The 26742-nt window shown below is 39.4% G+C and overlaps 1 protein-coding gene across 16 annotated transcripts in view; it reads left to right on the forward strand.

Moving 5' to 3' along the window:
* The window catches only part of DCLK2 (doublecortin like kinase 2), a 186869-nt gene that overhangs the window by 18749 nt on the left and 141378 nt on the right, over positions 1-26742 (forward strand). For all 16 annotated transcript variants that reach the window (XM_044930505.2, XM_044930504.2, XM_044930510.2 and 13 more), the window contains exon 2: positions 3172-3503. In XM_044930505.2, coding sequence (XP_044786440.1) covers positions 3172-3503 — 332 coding nt within the window. The remainder of the gene's footprint in view (positions 1-3171; positions 3504-26742) is intronic.

Consider the following 26742-nt stretch of genomic DNA (forward strand, 5'->3'; position numbering starts at 1 on the left):
AAGTAGGTGATGATGAGGGCAGAGAGGAGGGATGTTTTTAGGAGTATTTAGAAGGTTAATACGACATTGTACAGCAGTGATGCTCCAATAAACTCCTTTTCTTGGTATTTATTTATTTTGGTTGTGAGGAGTCTTGGTTGCTGTGCACAGGCTTTCTCTAGTTGCGAGGAGCGGGGGCTACTCTCTAGCTGTGATGCACGGCTTCTCATTGCGGTGGCTCCCCCTGTTGCAGAGCATGGGCTCTAAGGCAGCGGGCTCAGCAGTAGCAGCCCTTGGGCTCCAGAGTGCTGGCTCAGTAGCCATGGTGTACGGACTTAGTTGCCGTGTGGCGAATGGGATCTTCCCGGACTAGGGATCGAACCAGTGTCCCTTGCTTTGCAGGGCAGATTCTTAACCACTGGAGCACCAGGGAAGTCCAAAATCTTTTTTGAAGAGAGAAACACTTAGAAGATAAAGCAGATGGAACTTGATATCAGAATATAGTTTGTAGGGAAAACCGTAAGGGTGAGGGATGATGCATAGGTCTCTGGCTGAGGATTGAATAGGAAGTGCTCTTCCTCATCAGGATGGGGAAAAAGGGAGAAGTGACACATTGGCAGGGGGGTAACAAATTTTAAACAGAAATCCCCACAGAAGCATAAATCTGGTTGTTTGATGATTGCTTCTACTCAATCTTGTAGTTGCCTGGTGTCTAACGAAGAATAAGGTTTTATTGCTTAATAGCAGGAACTATCACTGCCTTAGGAACCAAAATTTGTAAGTGCTTTGGTCCACATATTCTCTCCCTGTAGGGAGATCTGTGTAAATGACAGAATTGTAGTCAGGAGATTGTTTGATGGAGGGGAACCAGGGGCGGCTGGTTGAGGCATCTCAGTGGCTACTTTGTCAAGGTGTGACCCCTGTATATAGGGATTTCTGTGTCCAAAATACAGAAACTCAGGGCTGACCTCAAAATCACGTCTTGAAACTTTGAGTGCCGAGGATGCCAAGGTGGGTTTGCTGCCATAGGGGCAGCTGTCATGTGAGCGGGCACCCCATGTGAATGGTGGGCTAAACAGAAGGGTGCGCTATGAACGGTCGTGTCTGCCATGGGTGCGGAACAGGATGAGGCTCTGTTCAGCAGGCGTTCATCAGGCCAGGTTCAGGACTTTACATATTTATTATAGAACTGGTCCACAAGTTTTTAATAGAAACATGATGAAGAAAGGAAGAGAGAGGAAGGAAGTAAAAATTTATCAGTAACCACACACAAAATTGAGAGATGGGCTTTCTTTACTTGTTTTCATTATGTCATTCTGAACTCGTGTAAAGAGGCAAAAGGAAAATTTAAAAGGCAGCTTTCCTGGTTGACATATCAACTTTGCAGGGTAATCTGACATATTAAATTAGCGCTTGTTTTGCCATTGTCATTTCTCTTTATGTTTGGAAAGACTCTCCACTAGCTGACTTCTCTGGCCTTGAAAAAGAACAATCCCTTTTTCTTGCTGAGATTCCTTCTTTTATCTTCCAACTTAATATTTTGGATCAAACATGCAATTAAACTTTATCATAGGTAAAAATAGTAAGTTTTTCAATGTGAGAATGGTTTTCTCTATAAAATTAAAGCAGGATTGTACTGATTTATTCTAAAATAAATTCATGAGCTAACTCATGAATACTTGAATGTGATATATAGTTTCATTTTACTAAATTTACACTTAGTTTTGAATTACATGCCATTTTCCCACATTGAGAAAAATGATAAACCTACAGAGATGGAAAATCTCTAAATGGTGATGGTTGGGCTGGATTACAGAGTATTGGTGAAGAAGTAGCACTGAAGCCTGAGGCTGGTTCCCTAACTTTTCGTGGGCAGTGGCCCAGGTGGACCTTTAAACAGAAGATGCTGCTCCTCTTTTCAGATACTTTTTTGTCTCATCTGTTACTGAATTGTTCACATACCTTTGGGAATCTTTGTGTTCTCCATTAATTAAGACTTCAAAACATTCTGATAATAGTTAAAAAATAGTATTTGCATTAATACGTTTTCCTCAAGAATTCCCCTCTACTATTTTGGTTAGTTTTTAGCATTTAAGGCTTGTATCATCTATTTAAAATGAGGCCATTATATGACATATGTGAAAAAAAGTTAATTGTTTTTGAGTTAGAAGATACTTTAGAGAAAATCTTAGCATGTAATCCTTTTATCTTTTATACCAGAAAGTTGAGAGTAAAAGAATTGGGTGACTTCTGAGTTTCCTGAGAGAAAAATTGTGATTTTTTTTCAATATATAATTTTGGAACTTGAAATTAATAAACATTTGGATCAGTTTAACCAATTGAAAAATTATACAGTTGTTATGTTTTACTTGCTAAAAATTAAGCCAAAGGCTATATGAATAATGAACACATCATTTTAACTAATAATCCTTCCTCATTTAAGTAGACATTGAAAAGGGTATCTATTTAAACTAATTATTTTAAATTCATTCTGCCATTAAGAAAAAAAAGTCCTGTGGTATATTTCTTTGAGCTGACAAAACTCTAGCTTCATTTTTGTAGTTTTGTTAATTGAGTAAATGATCATATAACTGAATATAATTTATTAGTCAGCTCTGTGAATTTTATAGAAATTTTTCTTTGAGGGCTGAAATACATAATTGGAAAGAGGAGGAAAACAGTTTTACTTCTTTATGTGAATATATTATCTTGTGATACAGTTATTTCTTCCAGAATGAGACATTAAAAATTAGTTAATGGACTTTTGTAAGCAAGGAGTACCTTAGAATTCACCTGGTTCAACAACTTCCCTTTAGAAACAATGATGCTGAGAAGCAAAGTGCAGGAAATTCCCCGGTGGTCCAGTGGTTAGGACTCTGCACTTTCACTGCTGAGGGCGTGGGTTTGATCCCTGATCAGGGAAGTAAGGTCTCACAAGCCACTCTATGCAGGGTGACATGTGACCAGAAAGAAACTCAGATCTTTATTTTCTTTGTCCAGTATGTTTCACTCACGCACACATTATGAATAGCATCACACAAGATGCTATTAAAAAGAAAGGGCCGTGGGGAGAATGCTGAACCTGTTGAGTTGAAGAGTCACTCAGTGGACGTACAGCATTTGTGCTTCATAGAAAATGCTTCTATGGTGGGAATAATTACAATGATAAACCTGATTTTTTTTCCTTTTTAGGCGAGAGTTACGTATGCGCGTCAAATGAGCCATTTCGTAAAGTGGACTACACCAAAAACGTTAATCCGAACTGGTCCGTGAACATCAAGGGTGGGGCCACCCGCTCGGCCCCTCCCTCCTCAGTGAAGAGCGAAGTAAAGGAAAGTAAAGATTTCATCAAGCCCAAATTGGTGACTGTGATTCGAAGTGGAGTGAAGCCTCGAAAAGCTGTGCGGATCCTCCTGAATAAGAAGACTGCTCACTCCTTCGAACAGGTCTTAACAGACATCACCGAAGCCATTAAGCTGGACTCGGGAGTGGTGAAGAGGCTCTGCACGCTGGACGGGAAGCAGGTAGGATGTTTCTAGCCCCACACGCTCTAGCTTGCTTTTAAACCCTCTCTGTACCACGGGAGTTACCTAGTTAGCAGTATGAATGTCATAGTTCACTAGAAACGATTCTCCTAGTTGTACTTGTGAGGAGTGTGTGCATGTGGGTCTTTATCATGAAAAATGATAAAGCAAGCAGCTTCCTTGTCTCTTTACCCAAGTATCTCAAAAGAGATGTAGAGAAATCTATCATAAACTTTTTGAAGTATAGTGTTACTGTTGTTTAGCAAAGTGATTCAGTTATTCATATATATGTGTACACATTCTTTTCTAAATATTCTTTTCTGTTATGGTTTAATCATAGGATATTGAAAATAGTTCTCTGTGCTATGCACTGGGCCTTTTTGTTTATCCATTCTGTATATAAAAGCTTCCATCTGCTAGCCTCAACCTCCCACTCTATGCCTCCCCCAGCCCCCTCCTCTTGGTAACCATGAGTCTCTTCTCTCGGAGAAGGCGATGGCACCCCACTCCAGTACTCTTGCCTGGAAAATCCCATGGACGGAGGAGCCTGGTGGGCTGCGGTCCATGGGGTCACTAAGAGTTGGACACGACTGAGCGGCTTCACTTTCACTTTTTGCTTTCATGCATTGGAGAAGGAAATGGCAACCCACTCCAGTGTTCTTGCCTGGAGAATCCCAGGGACGGGGGAGCCTGGTGGGCTGCTGTCTATGGGGTCGCACAGAGTTGGACATGACTGAAGCGACTTAGCAGCAGCAGCAGCAGTCGGTTCTCTTTTCCATGTTTCTGTTTCATAGGTTCATTTGTGTCATATTTTAGATTCCCAAAAAGAAGTGATATCATCTGGTATTTGCCTTTATTTTTCTGACTTCACTTTAGTATGATAATCTCTAACTGCATCCACATTGCTGCAAATGACATTGCTCCCTCCTTTTTGTGGCTCCGTAATCCTCCCCTGTGTATGTGTAGCGCATCTCTATGCGTTCCTCTGTTGGCGGACCTTTAGTGTGTTTCCGTGTCTAGGCTGCTGTGAGCAGTGCTGCTGTGAGCATGGGCGTGCGTGTACCTTTTGGAATCAGTGTTTTCTCTGGATATATGCCCAGAGTGGGATTGCTGGATCATATGATAATTCTGTGTGTAGTTTTCTGAGGAACATCCATACTGTTTTCCATGGTAGTTGTACCAACCTAGAGGGAAATGTGAACTTCTGAGGGAAAAATGTAAGTTGAAAAGGCTGCTACATGAAATGAAATATTCTCTGTTTAAGAATAAAAACATCTATTGACCAGTAGAGTCATTATGAGTTTGGATAAAGCACAGAAGTAAAAATAAAAGATATTTAATGCTTTTAGGAAACTCTTTCCTGCCTACTTATGTATAATATAGAAAATGCGTTTCAAAAATTTCATAGGAATGTCCGTGTGAGTTTCATAGGGAGCAGTGGAGGTAATTAAGCAGCATTTCTGAAAAATCTACACAAATTATACAGGAATATACAGGCCAAATTATAGTAACAATATACCAGGGAACTTAATATGCTAAAAAAAAGTTGAGTAGATAGCAAGAATGCATGAATAGCAGATATACAAATATTGAGTTTCACCACAATCAGATTATCATTTCTAAAAAGAAACATGAGACTTCCAAAGTGTATTTTTTCCTAATTTCAGTAGTTGTTTAGATTTACATTGTATTAAACACTGTAGTTTCCAGCATTCGATTTGTTACTTTATTCCATTTTATTTCTTCCCTCGAACATACTTAATTTATTTTGAAGTGTTTGGCTTGTGTAGTGCTGAGAATGAATAATAAACACTGGAGCAATGTCTTCTGTAAAAGCACAATTAGTTTCTAATTTTCTAAGACCAGATCTAGTTACTGGGTTGTTATCTTAAGCATAAACAAAATTTTATACAGTAGATTCTGAAAATTCTGGTACATGATAGTGAGTTTACAATGACTTTATTGATTAAAATTAATAGTGAGAAGGCATAACATTTCACAGAAGCCTGTCCCAAAATAGGTTCACAATATGAATGGAAATAGACACTTTACATTTTAACTTACTAGCACAGCACAACACAAAACACCTTAAGATTCATCTTGCAAGTAAGTGAAAAAAAAAAAAATTAGACCACATGACAGAAAGGAGATTTGGTAAATCAAATAGCTGATTGTTGGTGGACGCATAGAAGACAAGAAGTGGGAAGACAGATGTTTAAGATACCTAACAAAAGGAAAAAGGAAGATCAAAGGTGCAGCAAATTAGAAAACATAGAGTATAAACTGGAATTCATTAAAGATTTTAAAAGCAGAAACAGATTTGGAAATCTCCAAATGAACGTTGTTCAGGGAAAATGTAAATAAACTATAGAAGTTGAACATCTAATTGAAATAGAAATCACTGAAATTTTAGTATTCAGAAAATTGTCTTTGAAAAAACTCCAGGTAGAAATATTTATATTTAAAAATGTTAAGCACAAGCAATGCAAATCACCAACATATTAAAGACTATTGTTATGAGTAGACTTATGACAGAAATTAAAGGATGGCTTACTATTAAGAACCCCTTTCATACATGAGATCTAGAGGAAAAAGCATAGTACACACATTCCCAAACACTGTCACAAAGGCACTGACAAAATACAAACCTATATTCTGTTAAAGATCTAGTAGTAAAATGGGGGATGAGTTCTTTAATACACTAAGAAAAGAAAAATTCTTACCTGAAACAAAAGCCCATGTCAGTTCAGTTCAGTTCAGTCTCAGTCGTGTCCAACTCTTTGCAACCCCATAAACCGCAGCACACCAGGCCTCCCTGTCCATCACCAACTCCCGGAGTTTACACAAACTCCTGTCCATTGAGTCGGTGATGCCATCCAGCCATCTTACCCTCTGTCATCTCCTTCTCCTCCAGCCTTCAATCTTTCCCAACATCCAGGTCTTTTCAAATGAGTCAGCTCTTCACATCAGGTGGCCAAAGTATTGGAGTTTCAGTTTCAACATCAGTCCTTCCAATGAACACCCACAACTGATTTCCTTTGGGATGGACTGGTTGGATCTCCTTGCAGTCCAAGGGACTCTCAAGAGTCTTCTCCAACACCACAGTTCAAAAGCATCAATTCTTCTGTGCTCAGCTTTCTTTATAGTCCAACTCTCACATCGATACATGACTACTGGAAAAACCATAACCTTGACTAGACAAACCTTTGTTAACAGAGTAATGTCTCTGCTTTTTAATATGCTGTTTAGGTTGGTCATAACTTTCCTTCCAAGGAGGGAGCGTCTTTTAATTTCATGCCTGCAATCAATCACCATCTGCAGTGATTTTGGAGCCCCCAAAAATAAAGTCTGACACTGTTTCCACTGTTTCCCCATCTATTTCCCATGAAGTGATGGGACCAGATGCCATGATCTTCGTTTTCTGAATGTTGAGCTTTAAGCCAACTTTTTCACTCTCCACTTTCACTTTCATCAAGAGGCTCTTTAGTGCTTCTTCACTTTCTGCCATATGGATGGTGTCATCTGCATATCTGAGGTTATTGATATTTCTCCTGGCAATCTTGATTCCAGCTTGTGCTTCTTCCAGCCCAGCATTTCTCATGATGTACTCTGCATAGAAGTTAAATAAGCAGGGTGACAATATACGGCCTTGATGTACTCCTTTTCCTATTTGGAACCAGTCTGTTGTTCCATGTCCAGTTCTAACTGTTGCTTCCTGACCTGCATACAGGTTTCTCAAGAGACAGGTCAGGTGGTCTGGTATTCCCATGTCTTTCAGAATTTTCCAGAGATTGCTGTGATCCACACAGTCAAAGGCTTTGGCATAGTCAATAAAGCAGAAATAGATGTTTTTCTGGAACTCTCTGGCTTTTTCCATGATCCAGCGGATGTTGGTAATTTGATATCTGGTTCCTCTGCCTTCTAAAACCAGCTTGAACATCTGGAAGTTCACGGTTCACGTATTGTTCAAGCCTGGCTTGGAGAATTTTGAACATTACTTTACTAGCATGTGAGATGAGTGCAACTGTGTGGTAGTTTGAGCATTCTTTGGCATTGCCTTTCTTAGGGATTGGAATGAAAACTGACCTTTTCCAGTCCTGTGGCCACTGCTGAGTTTTCCAAATTTGCTGGCATATTGAGTTCAGCACTTTCATAGCATCATCTTTTAGGATTTGAAATAGCTCAACTGCAGATGGTGACTGCACCTGTGAAATCAAAAGGCGCTTACTCCTTGGAAGAAAAGTTATGACCAGCCCAGACAGCATATCAAAAAGCTGAGACATTACTTTGCCAACAAAGGTCCGTCTAGTCAAGGCTACGGTCTTTCCAGTAGTCATGTATGGATGTGAGAGTGGACTATAAAGAAAGCTGAGCACAGAAGAATTGATGCTTTTGAAGTGTGGTGTTGGAGAAGACTCTTGAGAGTCCCTTGGACTGCAAGGAGATCCAACCCATCTGTCTTAAAGGAGACCAGTCCTGGGTGTTCATTGGAAGGACTGATGTTGAAGCTGAAACTGCAATACTTTGGCCACCTGATCCGAAGAGCTGACTTATTTGAAAAGACCCTGATGCTGGTAAAGATTGAGGGTGAGAGGAAAAGGGGACAATGGAGGTTGAGATGGTTGGATGGTATGACCAACTCAATGGACATGAGTTTGAGTGAACTCTGGAAGTTGGTGATGGAGAGGGAAGCCTGCCATGCTGCAGTCCATGGGGTCACAAATAGTTGGACACAACTGAACGACTGAACTGAAACTATGGTGGAGGTAATGAAGATAATGGTGACCTCCCTCAAAAGATCCCATGCATGCACTGCTACAGTCCGTGCTCCCAACCCTGCAGCAGGCCACCAATAACCCATGCTTTCACTGGAGATTTCCTGGACACCCACAGGCAAGTCTCCTGTGGGGTCACTGTTCCTTTCTCCTGGGTCCTGGTGCACAAGGTTCTGTTGTGTCTTCCAAGAGTGTATTTCCCAGTCCTGCATAAGTTCTGGCAGCTCTGGTGGGGTTAATGGCAACCTCCTCCAAGAGGACCTACGCCATACCCACACCCAGAGCCCCTGTCCCTGCGGCAGACCACTGCCGACCCGCACCTCCGCAGAAGACGCTCACAGTTCTGTCTCGGTCTCTGTGGGGTCCCTGGGTCCTGGTGCACGCAAGGTTTGTTTGAGCCCTCTGAGCATCTCTGGTGGGAATAGGGTTTGACTCTGAACACGAATTCGCCTCTCCCATAGTCTTGCTGGGACTTCTCCTTTGCCCTTGGACGTGGGGTATCTCCTCACAGCCACTCCAGTGCCTACCGTCTTACTGGGGTTTCTCTGACCTTGGACGTGGGGTATCTCCACACAGCTGGTCCAGCTGAGCACAGCAGTTGCTCCAGACCTTGAATGTGGGGTATCTCAAAAGCCCATGTGTTGGAAAACAAATGAGTTACAGGAAGTGCTTCTATGACAATCAGGTGCCTGGTAAGGATGCCAGGTGGCACCTGGTACTATCACATTGATTGTTGTTGTTGTCCCGCCACTCAGTCATGTCCGACTCTTTGTGACTCCATGGGCTGGAGCATGCCAGGCTTCCCTGTCCATCTCCTGGAGCTTGCTCAAACTCATGTCCATTGAGTCGGTGATGCCATCAAACCATCTCATCCTCTGTCATCCCCTTCTTATCCTGCCTTCAATCTTTCCCAGCATCAGGGTCTTTTCTGAGTCAGTTCTTCGCATCAGGTGGCCAAACTTTGGAGCTTCAGCATCAGTCCTTCCAAAGAATAATCAGGATTGATTTCCCTTAGGATTGACTGGTTTGATGTTCTTGCAGTCCAAGGGACTCTCAAGAGTCTTATACAGCACTACAGTTTAAAAGCATGAGTTCTTTGGCGCTCAGCCTTCTTTATGGTTCAACTCTCATCAACTCTCCTGATTTTTTGTATTGATTAAATGCAGTTTCCTTAAGAATGTAAATGAGATTGTTTGGGAGTGAGGAGAGCAATACCTGACAAAGTGGTTTTAAACGTTAATCTGAAAAAATAAGCAGGAAAATTTTGGAAATAATGATTCATTGGCTGTCATGCTGCCAGATATCAAATCTACATCCTCATAACCATACCAAAAATAAGCTCCAGGTGTCTTAAACATATAGATGTCAAAATGAGACAAAAGAACAAAAGGATATGTCAGTAGTTGGAGTGGGAAAGGATTTTATAAGTATGAAAGTAGTGGAAAAATTAATTATGAAGGGAAGGTTGATTGGTTAGGCATAACAGTTTTAAATTTCTAGATGTCAAGCAAGGATTATGTATATTTATATTGAGTCATAGTAGTTTAATATGAAAAAACTAACATTACAATGGAAAAGTGGATAAAGGGCCAAACAGACAATTTGAGAAGATAGGATTATAAATTGTAAGCATAAAAAAGTTCAGTGTCACTAATGAAAATGTAAATTAAGGCAATGAGATATTAATATTTAAAGTTGATAGGTTTTTTTTAAAAAAGAAAATGTTATTGTTTAATGTGCAGTGAATTGGCATTTCCAAAGAGTGGAAGTGTACTCCATCTAATTATCTTTATGGAAAGCAATTTTTTTGTATAACTTCAAAATATTTTTACTATTTGAACTAGTAAATTAACTTCTAGGAATTTATCCTAAATAACTGAAGATACAAACATAATTGTGCATAAAAATTTTCTAGCAATCAGATCAAAAGATTGGAAATAATTTATAATCTCTAAAGTAAAAAGCAGTTAAATGGTATTACTGTAAGATTTATGTGTAGTAGGTATTGAAAATTGTGGTGGGGGAATATTTAAAGACAAAAGAAAATGTTAAGTGGAAAAAGCAAGGAAAGAGCACTGTAGTATGTTTTCAATTTTGTGTTAAGTAAGAAAAGTAGAGGAAGAATTTTTTTAATGAATTCAGAAGGCAACAAAATTATAGTTACCATCAGAAATCCAGCATTTGCTGTTTTGATTTCCACTACTTTCTCTTGTCTGCTTAGAAGCAGAAACTGAAGCACTGAGAAAGAAAATAAGACTGATTTCAATCAGATCATAGAAATTAAAACATTGAGTTAATCATTGAAATTTTGGCATGTGGTTATAGAATGTTACATATATCATTTTTGCCACCATTTATGTCTTAAAAAGATTAAAACATTATTTCCTATGTACAAAGAAAAGAGATTTTTAAACTTTGAAATAAAATGTTGATTTGGAAAAGTTATAGATTTCATTTTTGATAGACCCAGCTTTGGATATTATATTTTCAGATTGCCAGGTACCCTTAAAAACTGTAGTTTTCTGGGCATGGATTCAACATTTATGCTGTAGGTGGACTTACTATTTAAAACATCGTCTGTCTTTTTGTTGGTTTATAAGTGTGAAGAGATTAAATCTTGCTTTGAAATAGCCTGAGATTTGTCTTGTGCTTAAGATTAATGCAAACCTTTAAGTGGTCAATGTTCATTTTGATTTATTTTTCCCCATAAAATGAATTTTTCCAAACTATCTGCTCTCTAAAAACCCTCAAAAAAAGAACAGCTTTGCTTAGGTGATGAGAAAGGAACTAAGTTGTGTTCATGAATTGTCTCTGCACAAAATTTTAGACTATCTGCCTTGACTTTAATGTTCTTTTTCCTGGTTACTTCCTACTCATATTTTGTTCTCACTTTAATTAGTCTGGTCTTTGACACAAGGATAGAGGTTAAAGAATTTGTAGGCAATGAATCAGTTCATCATGAACAGTGTAGTGATCCCATTCTGACCCCTGTGCTAGAGATTTAAAGGGCCCTGGTTATCTTTTATGGTTTGAGAGCTTTTCTTGATTGAAGAGGTACTGGTGTGTCATATGCCTATAAGCATTTATGTGGTGAAAACCATGTCTGTGAAGTCTTTCCTTTCCTCTAAACCAGTGATCCCATCTTCCTAGTGGTGTTATCTCCATTTACAAGGTCTGACTTGGTTAGTCTGATATATTTTATGTCTCTTTACAAAATCACTTAATATAAAATCACATTTTAGGATTTTGTCCATGAGAATTATTGGGTTTTCTTTAGCATTAAGCTGTAGTGCTCAGCTGGGTGCACTTTTGCCTTTAGAGGACTTTGCAATGTCTGTGAGTCATGCTTTGGTGATCCTGACTGGCATTTAATGGGTAGGTGCCAGAGGAAACTGCTGACCCTCCTGCAATGCACAGGATGGCCACAGAATAATTCTTTGGGGGCCAAAATGTCAATAATGCTGAGATTCAGAAATCTTGGTGTAAAGTAAGTGAAATGCTTCAAAGGGAAATGATACTTATTAAAATATCAGCTTTGTTATCATTTAGGCCACATGCTCCAAGTTCGGTGTATTTCAGACCTCTTAGATGTTCTCATAACCTTTCTATCCACTTTTTACCTGAGGCAGGTGGGTTTGAATGTCACGGTCTGTAGTCTTTATTCTCCTGGATTTCAGACTGTTGGTCTGATGTACTGTTGGGTAGTATAGTTTCACACGGAATTAAATAAAGATGTCCCGAGTCATTTTACCTGTATTTAAAGAGAAGCCTAAGACATCAGGATTTAATTTTGTAAAATCTCAAGTATTTAAGACTTAAAAGTGATGTCATAATTATCAATTTTTTAAAAATATGCAACCTAGGTGTTTGTAGATGGGATGACTAGAAAAAAGCATTTGTATAAATAGAAATCGTCACTGTTCCCCTAAGTAGTTTTTTTAAACTTGAAATTAATTTAGATTAAATGCTTGACTTTTATTTTTGTTCTTAAAAACAAAATCTTCTTGAACTTTTAAACTGCTTAGGAAGAGAAGGTTTACTTTTTAAATTTTCTGAAAATCAGAGTGCCTTTCTTAGAATAAACTGCAGCAGGGGAGAGTTCTTTTTTTAAAATGTCTTTATTTTGTTAAGGGACTGAAAGGTCCAAATATAGCTTTTGTCCACATGTGTAAAAAATTCTAGCTTTTAGCTTTCACAGAAACAGCAGAGTTTTAACGTAAAAGAAACATATTTAGTGGAACTTTGGAACAAGTTGATTCTTGTCATGGGCAGAGGCAAAACAGACTCAGAAATTGCTTGCAGTTGATGCTTTGGGGGTAAAATGCTTCCAGACTTTGGGACCAGTGCCAGCCTCAGGATGCCCGTGTGCCATGGGGCCTCCATGGGGAGCAATGGCAACCCCTTGGAGGGCAGCCATCTTATCAGCCATCTTAGAGTTTATGAAGGTTTCCATCCTCACTTTTTAAACAGTTTTTTTCATGGGTACTATTCTATGAATAATACTTCTTTTGTGTCTTTTCTTTTTCCAGCATCACATTTTTCTAGTGAAGATTCGTTTCTTTGTAATGACCCAACCATATTTATTTAAAGCAATCTCTTCTCTAAAATTGCTGCAGAAAAATCAAATGGTTGAATAGAAACGTTTTCTGTAATTCATCTAATCCTGATAGTTTTCTCCCTTGAGGTCAACGAGGACAGTTCGGTTTTAATTCTCACACTGCTCCCAGGGCCCGCGTTTCCTTTTGTAGATACTAGAAATCCAGACAACAGTGTTTTGTCCTCCTAGATAAATTCACACCGCTGAAGTATGAGTAGCTAATGTATCTCAAGTCATGGAAAATTTACCCCAATCAGGAATCAATAGACTGTGAGTAACTAGGGGTTTTATTCAGTACAGCTGGGGTCCAGGTATGGAGAGGGAGAGAATGTTCGTTTGTTTTTTGATCCTTCATCTAAGCAGAAATATCTCTTACTTTAAGAAGGAGAGGAAAGCTTAATCTTTGTTTTTCATGTAACAAATCCCGTTTTTCAAAAAGTGATCTGAAAGGTGGGAAGAAAGAGGGAGCATTTAGATATCACTCTTCAAAGTTTGTGTTTTGCTATTCTGATATCCACGGTATAGGCAGTTTCCCCTGACCTTAAATAATAGTTTCTCCCTTTTATGGGACACTGTAGGAAAACACAGAAATTCGGTTAGTAATGACTTCGGTTGCAAATTAGGAGAAGAAATACTTAAAAACAATTTTAGTTCTCAGTGAATTATGCAATGTAAAGTGTAGGTGAGATAAAAATGACATCACTGAAAAATCTTGTTTCCTTATTTATTCCTTTGATGTCCAAGTTAGAGTAATGCATAGAACATAAAGACTGTGTCAAATTAGTCTCACTTTTGTTATAAATGTATTTTTCAGTGATTATCATAATTATTAAAATATATACTTTGTCACATACGTATTGTGCAGTGCTTAGAGTAATAGCTTAATTGGCTAATAGATATAGCTAGCTGCTTATGATGTCAGGCATTAACGTTATTCTTTGCATTAGTCTTCTCCACTAGTCCGCACAGCAGCCTTGAGAGTTAGGTATTGCAGTTTTTACTTAGCACTGGGCAAGCTGAAGTAAAGAGAAATCAAGTAACTTGCTCAGAATCATGCTGCAGGCCGCAGAACTGGGGTTCATACCCAGAGAGTGTGATCCTGGATTCCATACTTTTCACAGCTACACTGTACGCCCTCTGTGGCCAGGCTTTGGGAAAGGCTTCAGCGATATTATTAATAATAATGAGGGACAGGACAAATAACTAATAAGTTAAGCAGCTTATGTCAAAAAAATTTTTTTAGGTTTTAGCATGATGCAATTTTACCTGAGGTTTCTCTAAAATCTGTGTAATATTAGGTGGTGTGCTTAAATTATATTTTGAGTCAGTCAGTTCACTTGCTCAGTCATGTCCAACTCTTTGCAACCCCGTGGTCTGCAGCACACCAGGCCTCCCTGCCCATCCCTGCCCGTCACCAACTCCCAGAGCTTGCTCAAATTCATAGCTATTGAATGGTGATGCCATCCTATCATCTCATCCTCTGTCGTCCCCTTCTCCTCCTGCCCTCAATCTTTCCCAGCATCAGGGTCTTTTCAAATGAGTCAGCTCTTCACATCAGGTGGCCAAAGTATTGGAGTTTCAGCTTCAGCATCATTCCTTCCAATAAATATTCAGGACTGGTTTCCTTTAGGATGGACTGGTTTAGTTTCCTTGCAGTCCAAGGGACTCTCAAGAGTCTTCTCCAACACCACAATTCAAAATCATCTATTCTTTGGCGCTCAGCTTTCTTTATGGTCCAACCCTCACATCCATACATGACTACTGGAAAAACCATAGCTTTGACTAGATGGACCTTTGCTGGCAAAGTAATGTCTCTGCTTTTTAATATTCTGTCTAGGTTGGTCATAGCTTTTCTTTCAAGGAGCAAGCATATTTGTAATTTCATGGCTACAGTCACCACCTGCAGTGATTTTGGAGCCGAAGAAAATAAAGTCTGTCAGTATTTCCATTGTTATATTTTAAGTAGGATCTGAAAAGTGAAAAAAAATAGGTGAAGGAGTGATTATATGCTTGACAAAAAGATGCCTCAGGGTTATTTTATAGATTAAAAAAAATAAATGTGACATTGCAGAAATTTAGAAAATGGGAAAGGCTAAATGTACAATCTTGCCACTTTAGCACTTTGTTTTCATAATCAAGTGTTTCTATCAATATTTTCATTTACGCATGTTTCATTTAAGAGAAAACTATTCAGGTAAAATCAGTATATTTTTACTGGAAAATGCAAAAGATTCAGGGAAATGCAAAGAATGAAAGGTTTTTTCCATGTCTGCCCTGCTTCCCCAGTCTCACTCTGCTTCTTAAAAGGAACCATCTAATAATATATTGTTTTGTTAATGCGATTTATTTTTATTTTTACTTTTCATGGTACAGAAAGGCTTTAATATAAATTTACATATACTATATTGCATCAAGTGGTTAGGAACACAGTGATAATTTTCAGACATAAAAGCAATAATGGTGAATATTTATTGAGTACTTACCGTACTACACTTGATACATGTTATCTCACTTTAATCCTTACAGAAATCATTGAGGTAGATACTATTTTATTACTTTTCTATCCCTGTAAAGCAGAGACATTACTTTGCCGACAAAGGCCCATATAATCAAAGCTATGGTTTTTTCAGTAGTCATGTATGGATGTGAGAGTTGGACCATAAAGAAAGCTGAGCACCAAAGAATAGATAATTTTGAACTGTGGTGTTGGAGAAGACTCTTGAGAGTCCCTTGGACTGCAAGGAGATCCAACCAGTCCATCCTAAAGGAAATCAGTCCTGAGTACACATTAAACTGATGCTGAAGCTGAAACTCCAATACTTTGGCCCTCTGATGCAAAGAACTGAGTCATTGGAAAAGACCCTGATGCTGGGAAAGATTGAGGGCAGGAGGAGAAGGGGACGACAGAGGATGAGATGATGGGATGGCATCACCAACTCGATGGACACAAGTTTGAGTGAGCTCTGGGAGGTGGTGATGGACAGGGAAGTCTGGCGTGCTCCAGTCCATGGTGTTGCAGAGTTGGGCACGACTGAGCAACAGAACTAAACGGAATGGATAAGAACTGTCTCAAAGAGGTGATGTAACTTAACCAGGGTTGCCAAGGTCATTTAAATGCATACATACACACAGGGTTTACATAATATGGATTTTACATGTAATCATGTATCCTGCTTTTCTCATTTGTTAATCATACTCTTCCATGTAATATAATTGGCATATTGCATACTTAACGACTGAACCTAATGGTCAGTTGTCTCAATAGACTGTCATTTCTCAAACCTATTGTTGGACATTTGGGTTTCCAGCTTCTCTTTTTTTTTTTTTTTAATCCTGTGATCCTGTCAGTACGTAGAGATTTTAACATTACTAGATCAGTTGATCAATTAGATCAATTCCTTTCTTTAGGATGCATTCCTAGAGGCATATTCCAAGAAGAGATTTTTAGGTATTTGGGGATACCAGGGATACAGTCAAAGCTGACGACACAAAGTTGTCTAGTTGGCAACACTCCTGGTATGTGCCCCAGTGTTTCTGAAGCTAGGAGACACTTAAGAGTGGATTAGATAGGACAGCCAGGCGAAGTGGTCATACTTGATTTCTTGCATGGAAAAATGTACTTTATGCAAAATACCTGTTGTGTAAATCGAAGCCCATATGCATTCCTCTTACCACCTTTGCTGCTTGCTGTTCTAGAGAGTAGTTTAAGGAGAAAAACCAGTTGACCTGTGTTTATCAGTTGTGTATTCAAGGCAAGGGCCAACCAACCAGTGTTGAAGATGTTGAGCTTATTAGTAGGGAGAAACTCTTTATTTTTTTAAGCAAATAGCCCGCATTATGGAACTATGTCACCTTAATCTTGAACTAAAAACCTATCATTTCATTCAGTTGTGTTTTTTTTTTTTAAATAACCTTTGCCTAGTTGCCAAAAGTCCCATGAATATATTTCTGGTATTTAGTGAAGTCAGGTAACTTTTAGCTTTATGATACTTGGACTCAGAATTGAGTCAAGGATATTACTTGGAATAGTTACTTTGTAAAGTTTATTGCTTTTAGTCATAGCTAACTTTTGGATTTGTTTTATTGTTTTTGTATGCTATCATGAGCGTCTACTGATCACAATTTCTACCAATATATATAATATATAATAGTATTTTACAAGTTTTACTGGATTTTATGAAAAGTTCATTTATTCATCATGCCTATGGTAATAGCAACAGCTAAGTCACTTCAGTCGTGTCCGACTCTGTGCGACCCCATAGACAGCAGCCCACCAGGCTCCCCCGTCCCTGGGATTCTCCAGGCAAGAACACTGGAGTGGGTTGCCATTTCCTTCTCCAATGCGTGAAAGTGAAAAGTGAAAGTGAAGTTGCTCAGTCGTGTCCGACCCTCAGCGACCCCATGGACTGCTGCCTACCAGGCTCCTCAGTCCATGGGATTTTCCAGGCAAGGGTGCCTGGAGTGGGGTGCCATTGCCTTCTCCGTGGTAATAGCAAGGACAGGTGCAAAGTCAGCATGGTGTTTTAGAATTTACAGTTGAGATAGGAAATTATTTAGTATAGCTATCTAATTTTATAGATGAGAAATCTTTCAAGGCTCATAATAGCTTTTGAGGACATGATGAAATCTGTGATTTTTCTCTTCCAAGTAAAGCCTGACTTAAAATTTTATGTATGATCAGCTCGTTTGCAGTTTAAGAAACTCTTCTTTGGCCTGTTTTACTCTGATCCCTTTAGTTGGGGAAACTCTTTACTTTCAGCCTTAAAATCATTGCTTTTCCTTGAGAGCAAAAGTTAAGCTTAATCATGGTCATCCACATTCTTAGAGTGCTGTCTCATAGAAGAGGAATTAATTGGATCTAAACTAAAAATTACTTTAGGAATACAAATAGTGCCAGAGTCTTTATTTGCTTTTCTAGTAATGCTGTGCAATCGCCTGGATTTAAAAAATTAACCTCTTGCATTTTGCTTAAGTAAGGAGGAGCACCACACTTAAACAGTAAGACTAGCTTTCATGAATATTCGGTGTGTGTGTATTTTTAGAACTTTTAATTGTACCCTGATGCAGCTGCCAGACTCCCAGAAAAGGGTTGGAAAGCCCGTAGTCTTTAGAGGTTCGCCTCCACAGAAGTTTAATTTTCTGGGCCTGAGGATTGTTACAAATGAAGTAACACATACCCAGAAGGAGCATTCTGCTTTGCCATATGCATTTCAGCCTATAAGACTTGAAATAGTAAAGTTTTATTTTAAAGTTTCTTTTTTTGTTTTGTAATGGTTTATGGCAAGCTTCTCTAAATGTGAGCATAAAGACGCTTGATTATATTTTTAAATATTGCTCTTTGTTTGCCCACATGGTAAGTCATTAAATGCCATTTTAAGTGTGAGTTGTGGAAGATATCTAAATATTATATCTATGTATTGGTACTTATTAAAATGACATCAGTTACACTATTGTGTTTCTGAAGAATTAAGTTTATTAAACACCTAGTGTTTAGTATCACTTACATGATTTTAGTGGTAAAACATTATGGTTACACATGCTATTGTGAAAATGCAAATTAAAAAGACAGTATTTTTAATGAAATGCAAAAGTTGTGTAAATGGAAACTTGTGAAAGCCTAGTTATGTAATCCACATTTTAATTTTTTATGTGTCTTTTCACTTAATACAGTCCGGATTTTTACATGCAGATAAAATGTATAACTCTTCTAGAAGGTTGTTAAGTGATTTTCACTTTTAGAGCATTCCTGCCTAGGCGCATTAGTTCATCAAGGTCTTAATCACTTCTTGAACTTCTAGGAGTTAAGAGAGTTGACATGAGTGTGATTTATGACCTTAACTAGCTGATTATATGTACTGGAATCAGAAAATACAAATTGAAATTTGATTTAAATATATTCATTTCCTATGATGGGCTTCCTTGGTGGCTCAAATGGTAAAGAATCTGCCTGGAATGCAGGAGACCCCAGTATGATTCCTGGGTCAGGAAGATCTGCTGGAGAAGGGATAGGCTACCCACTCCAGTATTCTTGGGCTTTCCTGCTGGCTCAGCTGGTAAAGAATGTGCCTGCAATGCGGGAGACCTAGGTTCAATCCCTTGGTTGGGAAGATCCTCTGGAGAAGGGAAAGGCCACCCACTCCAGTATTCTGGCCTGGAGAATTCCATGGACTGTATAGTCCATGGGGTCACAAAGAGTCGGACACAACTGAAAGAAATAGGATGTAAATTGTATTATGGATGGGGAGGCTGATCTAGAAGGGCTGTTCCCACCTGACCCCCCAACCCCACCAGTATGGATGGGGAGGCTGATCTAGAAGCACTGTTCCCACCTGACCCCCCAACCCCACCAGTATGGACGGGGAGGCTGATCTAGAAGGACTGTTCCCACCTGACCCCCCAACCCCACCAGTATGGATGGGGAGGCTGATCTAGAAGGACTGTTCCCACCTGACCCCCCAGCCCCACCAGTATGGATGGGGAGGCTGATCTAGAAGCACTGTTCCCACCTGACCCCCCAGCTGCACCAGATACACATGTACACAACAGCAGTAAGGGAAAAGCAAGCATAAAAATGAACAGCAGAACTAAGGGACAGTAATGTCAGGTCATAGTAGGAAAGGAGTTTGAGGAATTGGAGGGAGGAGTGGACCTAAGTTCAAAGAAAGAGCAGTGTGGAAAGGGACTATCAGCTTTTGATGAAACAGCGATGTGTTAAAAATCTACTTTGGAGGGACTTCCCAGGTGGTCCAGCGGTTAAGACTTTGCCTTCCATTGCAGAGGGTACAGGTTCGATTCCTGGTCGGGGAGCAAAGATGCCACAAACCTCAAGGCCAAAAAAGAAAAAAGAAAACCCCAGAAAACAGAAGCATATTGTAACAAATTCAATAAAGACTTTAAAAAATTTATTAAAAAAAGAAAAATCTCCTTTGGGGTCAGTCTGCCTCTGGACTGATTTTGGAATGGAAGGAGAAGGACTGCGCAACCCATCAGAAGACCTTCCCCGCAAACAGGGTTTGGTCCAAAGTGGCATGGCAGAGGGGGACAGAGGAAACGATGGGCAGCAGAGAATCCAGGCTGAATGGGTGCGAAAAGAGTATGCTGGTGTCCTTCATACGCTCTCTGAGCCACAGAGCTGGCTACAGGCCTGTCACAGAAACCCTTCAAAGTCCTGGCTTTCTAAGGGGCCACCAAAGTTGGAACAAACAGAAATATCAGGGGCCCAAAGTATAGCTTCTGCAGTAAGTTGATCATTTTATTAAAGGGACATGGAAGCTCGTTATGTTTGAGGTAGAAAAAAGCCTAGTACATTTCCATCCAGGAATGAAGTAAACCAATTAATTTTTTTAAATACCCACTTCATTGTATGTTAGCCGCTTCCCTGGTGGCTCAGACAGTAAAGCATTTGTCTGCAATGTGGGAGACCCAGGTTCTATCCCTGGGTGGGGAAGATCCCTTGGAGAAGGCAGTAGCAGCCCACTCGAGTCCTCTTGCCTGGAGAATCCCATGGACAGAGGAGCCTGGTGGGCTGCAGTCCATGGGGTCATGAAGAGTCGGATACGGCTGAGCGACTTCACTTTCACTTTCAGTGAGATAGCAGTAACATTTTTGTTTAATTCCATATCACAAATTGCTTATGTGGGAGTTTTGTGGTTTTTTTTTTTTTTTTTCCAGTAGATGTTCTTTGTGTGAAGAAAAACTGTTGTTTTTAAGTAAAGTGTAAGCCTAGTTTATGTAGCAAATATCCTTATTTTGCTGTTAACCTGAAAACATGAGAAAGAGCTGCTTTGTGCCTGGAGCGGACTTTTCCGATGTGTAAGAGCCCATGAGGCTGTTCTGTGGGAAGGTAGCTGAGGCCGGCATATCTGGGCCTCTTAGCTGAGCCTGCAACCATCCTCGGCGACCAGAGGCACTGGGTGCTGTAGTTGCTGTTGTTAGAAACCTTTTTACTGGAGGTAGAAACGCTGTAAGAACCCTGGGGAGCCGTCCTCAGACCGCGCCACCATTAACTTGGTAACCATTCGTTTCCTGTGTCTGTGGCTCTGGCTTGTAAATAGATTTGTACATGAATGTTCTGTACCATGCTTTATATTGCGCATGTAAGTAGTGTCTTATGATGTTTGTCTTTTGCTGTCTCACTGACCTGACTTAGTATGATGATCTCTAGATCCATCCATGTTACTGCTGCTGTTAAGTCACTTCAGTCGTGTCCGACTCTGTGTGACCCCATAGACGGCAGTCCACCAGGCTCCCCGGTCCCTGGGATTCTCCAGGCAAGAACACTGGAGTGGGTTGCCATTTCCTTCTCCAATGCATGAAAGTGAAAAGTGAAAGTGAAGTCGCTCAGTCGTGTCCGACCCTCAGCGACCCCATGGACTGCAGCCCAGCAGGCTCCTCCGTCCATGGGACTTTCCAGGCACGAGTCCTGGAGTGGGGTGCCATTGCCTTCTCCCCATTTTACTGCAGGTGGCATTATTTCATTCTTTTTTTATACACTTATTTTTAATTGATTGCTTTACAATATTGGCTTGATATCTGTCATACATCAACATGAATTAGTCATCCATTATGTGTGTGTGTATCACGTCTTCTTTATACGTTCATCTGTTAATGAACATGTAGGTTGCTTTTATGTCTTGGCTACTGTAAATACTGCTGCCAAGGACATTAAGGTGTGTATATCTTTTTGAATTACAGTTTTCACCTTTTCCAGGTATATCCCCAGGAGTGGGATTGCTAGATCTTATGCTGAATGTATTTTTATTTTTAGTTTTGTAAGGAGCCTCCATACTGTCTTCCACACTGGCTTTACCAGTTTGCATCTGCACAAGCAGTGTATGAGGGTTCCTTTTTCTCCACACCCTCTGCACCATGTATTATTTGTAGACTTTTTAATGATGGCCCTTCTGACTGGTGTAAGGTGTTACCTCCTTGTAGTTTTGATTCACATTTCTCTAACAATAGTGAGAATGAACATATTTTCATATGCCTGTTGACTGTCTGCATTTCTTCCTTGAAGAAATGTCTGTTTCGGTTTTCTGTCCACTTTTTAAATTTTTTTTCATATTAAGCTGTATGAATTGTTAATATATTTTGCAAATTAAGCCTTTATTGTTTGCATCATCTGCAAATATTTTCTCCCATTCCATAGTCTGACTATTAATTTTGTTTATGATTTCCTTTGCTGCTCAAAAGCTTTTGAGTTTTATTAGGTCTCATTTGCTTATTTTTGTTTTTATTTCCATTACTCTAGGAGATGGATTCAAAAAAGTACTGCTGTGATTCATGTCAAAAAGTATTCTGTGTTTTCCGCTAAGAGTTTTATAGTATGTGGTCTTAAATTTAGGCTTTTAATCCATTTTTAAGCTCATTTCTATATGTGGTATTAGAGAATTCTAATTTCTGTCTTTTACATGAAGCCATCCAGTTTTCACAGCACCCCTTACTGAAGAGAGTGTCTTTTCTCAGTTGTATATTCTTGCCTCCTTTGTCGTAGATTAATTGACCATAAGTGCATGGGTTTATTTCCGGGCTTTCTATGCTGTTCCATTGATGTACGTATCTGTTTTTGTGCCAGTACCGTACTGTTTTGATCACTGTTGCTTTGTATTATAGTGTGAAGTCAGAGAGCCTGATTCCTCCAGCTCTGTTCTCCTTTCTAAGCATAGTTTTGACTCTGCATGGTCTTCTGTGTTTCCATACAAATGAAAAATTTTTTTGTTCTAATTCTGTGAAAAATGCTGTTGGTAGCTTGATAGGGATTGCATTGAAACTGTAGATGGTTGGGTAGTATGGTCATACTAGCAATATTGATTTTTTCCAATTCAGTAGCACAGTTTAATTTCTTTCATCACCATCCTATCATTCTGAGTACTGGTCTTTTGCCTCCTTAGGTAGGTTTGTCCTAAATATTTTTTCTTTTTCATACAGTGTTAACTGGGATTGTTTCCTTAATTTCTCTTTCTGGTACTTAACTGTTAGTATATGAGAAATGCAGCAGATTTCTGTATGTTAATTTTGTATCCAGCAATGTTATAGAATTAATTGATGAGCTCTAGCAATGTTCTGGAAGTGACTTTAGGATTTTCTATGTATAACATCATGTCTTCTGGACATGATGTTAACAGTTTTACTTCTTACTTTACAATTTAGATTCCTTTTATTTCTCTTTCTGATTTCTGTGGCTTGGACTTCAAAATTATGTTGAATAAAAGTGGTGAGAAAGTGGGCATCCTTCTCTTGTTCCTGATCTTCAAGAAATGCTTTCAGCTTTTTACTATTGAGTTTGTTAGCTATGGGTTTGTCATGTATGGCCTTGACTGTGTTAAAGTATTCAGTTCAGTATCGTGTCCGACTCTGCGACCCCATGAACCGCAGCATGCCAGGCCTCCCTGTCCGTCACCAACTCCCATGTCCATTGAGTCAGTGATGCCATCCAACCATCTCATCCTCTGTTGTCCCCTTCTCCTCCTGCCCTCAATCTTTCCCATCATCAGGGTCGTTTCAAATGAGTCAACTCTTCGCATGAGGTGGCCAAAGTATTGGAGTTTCAGCTTCAACATCAGTCCTTCCAATGAACACCCAGGACTGATCTCCTTTAGGATGGACTGGTTGGATGTCCTTGCAGTCCAAGGGACTCTCAAGAGTCTTCTCCAACACCACAGTTCAAAAGCATCGATTCTTCAATGCTCAGCTTTCTTTATAATCCAACTCTCATATCCGTACATGACCACCGGAAAAACCATAGCCTTGACTAGACGGACCTTTGTTGGCAAAGTAATGTCTCTGCTTTTGAATATGCTATCTAGGTTAGTCATAACTTTCCTTCCAAGGAGTAAGTGTCTTTTAATTTCATGGCTGCAATCACCATCTCCAGTGATTTTGGAGCCCAGAAAAATAAAGTCAGCCACTGTTTCCCCATCTATTTCCCATGAAGTGATGGGACCAGATGCCATGATCTTAGTTTTCTAAATGTTGAGCTTTAAGCCAACTTTTTCAGTCTCCTCTTTCACAATCATCAAGAGACTCTTTAGTTCTTCTTCACTTTCTGCCATAAGGGTGGTGCCATCTGCATATCTGAGGTTATTGATATTTCTCCTGGCAGTCTTGATTCCATCTTGTGCTTCCTCCAGCCCAGTGTTTTTCATGATGTACTCTGCATATAAGTTAAATAAGCAGGGTGACAATATATAGCCTTGACGTACTCCTTTTCCTATTTGGGACCAGTCTGTTGTTCCATGTCCAGTTCTAACTGTTGCTTCCTGACCTGCATACAGGTTTCTCAAGAGGCAGGTCAGGTGGTCTGGTATTCCCATCTCTTTCAGAATTTTCCAGAGATTGCTGTGATCTACACAGTCAAAGGCTTTGGCATAGTCAATAAAGCAGAAATAGATGTTTTTTTTTCTGGAACTCTCTTGCTTTATCGATGATCCAGCAGATGATGGCAATTTGATCTCTGGTTCCTCTGCCTTTTCTAAAACCACCTTGAACATCTGGAAGTTCACGGTTCGCATATTGCTGAAGCCTGGCTTGGAGAATTTTGAGCATTACTTTGCTAGCGTGTGAGATGCGTGCAATTATGCGGTAGTTTGAGCATTCTTTGGAATTGCCTTTCTTAGGGATTGGAATGAAAACTGACCTTTTCCAGTCCTGTGGCCACTGCTGAATTTTCCAAATGTGCTGGCATATTGAGTGCAGCACTTTCACAGCATCATCTTCCAGGATTTGAAATAGCTCAACTGGAATTCCATCACCTCCACTAGCTTTGTTCATAGTGCTGCTTTCTAAGGCCCACTTGACTTCACATTCCAGGATGTCTGGCTCTAGGTCAGTGATCACACCATCGTGATTATCTGGGTCATGAAGATGTTTTTTGTACAGTTCTTCTGTGTATCTTTGCCACTTCTTAATATCTTCTGCTTCTGTTAGGTCCATACCATTTCTGTCCTTTATCGAGCCCATCTTTGCATGTAATGTTCCCTTGGTATCTCTAATTTTCTTGAAGAGATCTCTAGTCTTTCCCATTCTATTGTTTTCCTCTATTTCTTTGCATTGATCTCTAAGGAAGGCTTTCTTATCTCTCCTTGCTATTCTTTGGAACTCTGCATTCAATTGTATATGTCTTTCTTTTTCTCCTTTGCTTTTGGCTTCTCTTCTTTTCACAGCTATTTGTAAGGCCTCCTCAGACAGCCGTTTTGCTTTTTTGCATTTCTTTTCCATGGGGATTGTCTTGATTCCTGTCTCCTGTACAATGTCACGAACCTCTGTCCATAGTTCTTCAGGCACTCTGTCTGTCGGATCTAGTTCCTTAAATCTATTTCTCACTTCCACTGTATAGTCATAAGGGATTTGATTTAGGTCATACCTGAATGTTCTAGTGGTTTTCTCCACTTTCTTGAATTTCAGTCTGAATTTGGCAATAAGGAGCATGTATGCCCATTTTCTGTTGAGGTTTTAATTTTTATCATAAATTGATATTGAATTTTATCAAAAGCTTTTCCTGAATTTATTGAGATGATATATTGAGATTACTCTTTAATTTGTTAATGTGTGTCAGATTGATTTGTGGATATTCAAAAATCCTCTCATTCCTGAGATAAATCTCACTTGATCATTGTGTGTAATCCTTTTAATATATTATTGGAGTTTAGTAGCTAGTATTTTGTTGAGTATTTTTGCAAATGTTTTCATCTGTGATATTGGCCTATAATTTAATTTTCTTTTCATGTGATATCTTTGTTTTATTTTGGTATCAGGGTGATGATGGCCTCAGAATGAGGTTGGAAATGTTCCTTTGTCTGCAATTTTGGGATAGTTTCAGAAGGATAGGTGTTAATTATTCTCTAAACGTTTGGTAGAATTCACCTGTGAAGCCATCTGGTCCTTGACTTTTGCTTGGTGGGAGTTTCTCAATTAATGAATCAGTTTCAGTACTGGTAACTGGTCTGTTAATATTTTCCATTTCTTCCTGGTTCACTCTTGGGAGATTATAGCTTTCTAAGAATTTATTCATTTCTTCTAGATTGTCCATTTTGTTGACATATCAATTCAGTTCAGTTCAGTTGCTCAGTCACGTCTGACTCTTTGTGACCCCTTCAACTGCAGCATGCCAGGCTTCGCTGTCCATCACCAACTCCCAGAGCTTGCGCAAACTCAATGTCCATTGAGTCTGTAATGCTATCCAAGCAGCTCATCCTCTGTTGTCTCCTTCTCCTGCTTTCAATCTTTCCCATCATCAGGGTCTTTCCAGTGAGTCAGTTCTTTGCATCAGGTGGCCAAAAGTATTAGAGTTTCAGCTTCAACATCAGTCCTTCCAATGAATATTCAGGACTAATTTCCTTTAGGATTGACTGGTTTGATCTCCTTGTTGTCCAAGGGACTCTCAAGAGTCTTTTCCAACACCACAATTCAAAAGCATCAATTCTTCGTCACTAAACTTTCTTTATAGTCCAACTCTCACATCTGTACATGACTACTGGAAAAACCATAGCTTTGACTAGACAGACCTTTGTCAGCAAAGAAATGTCTCTGCTTATTAATATGCTATCTAGGTTGGTCATAGCTTTTCTTCCAAGTAGCAAGCGTCTTTTAATTTCATGGCTGCAGTCACCATCTGCAGTGATTTTGGAGCCCAGAAAATAAAGTCTATCACAGTTCCCATTGTTTCCCCATCTATTTGCCATGCAGTGATGGAACTGAATGCCATGATCTTAGTTTTTTGAATGTTGAAATTTAAGCCAACTTTTTCACTCTCCTGTTTCACTTTCATTAAGAGGCTCTTTAGTTCACATATAGTGGCTTGGAATAGTCTCTTACGATCCTTTGTATTTCTGTGATGTCTGTTGTAACTTCTCCTTTTTCATTTTTGATT

The sequence above is a fragment of the Bubalus bubalis genome, chromosome 17 (genome assembly GCF_019923935.1).
Source record: "Bubalus bubalis isolate 160015118507 breed Murrah chromosome 17, NDDB_SH_1, whole genome shotgun sequence".
NCBI classification, from domain to species: Eukaryota; Metazoa; Chordata; class Mammalia; order Artiodactyla; family Bovidae; genus Bubalus; species Bubalus bubalis.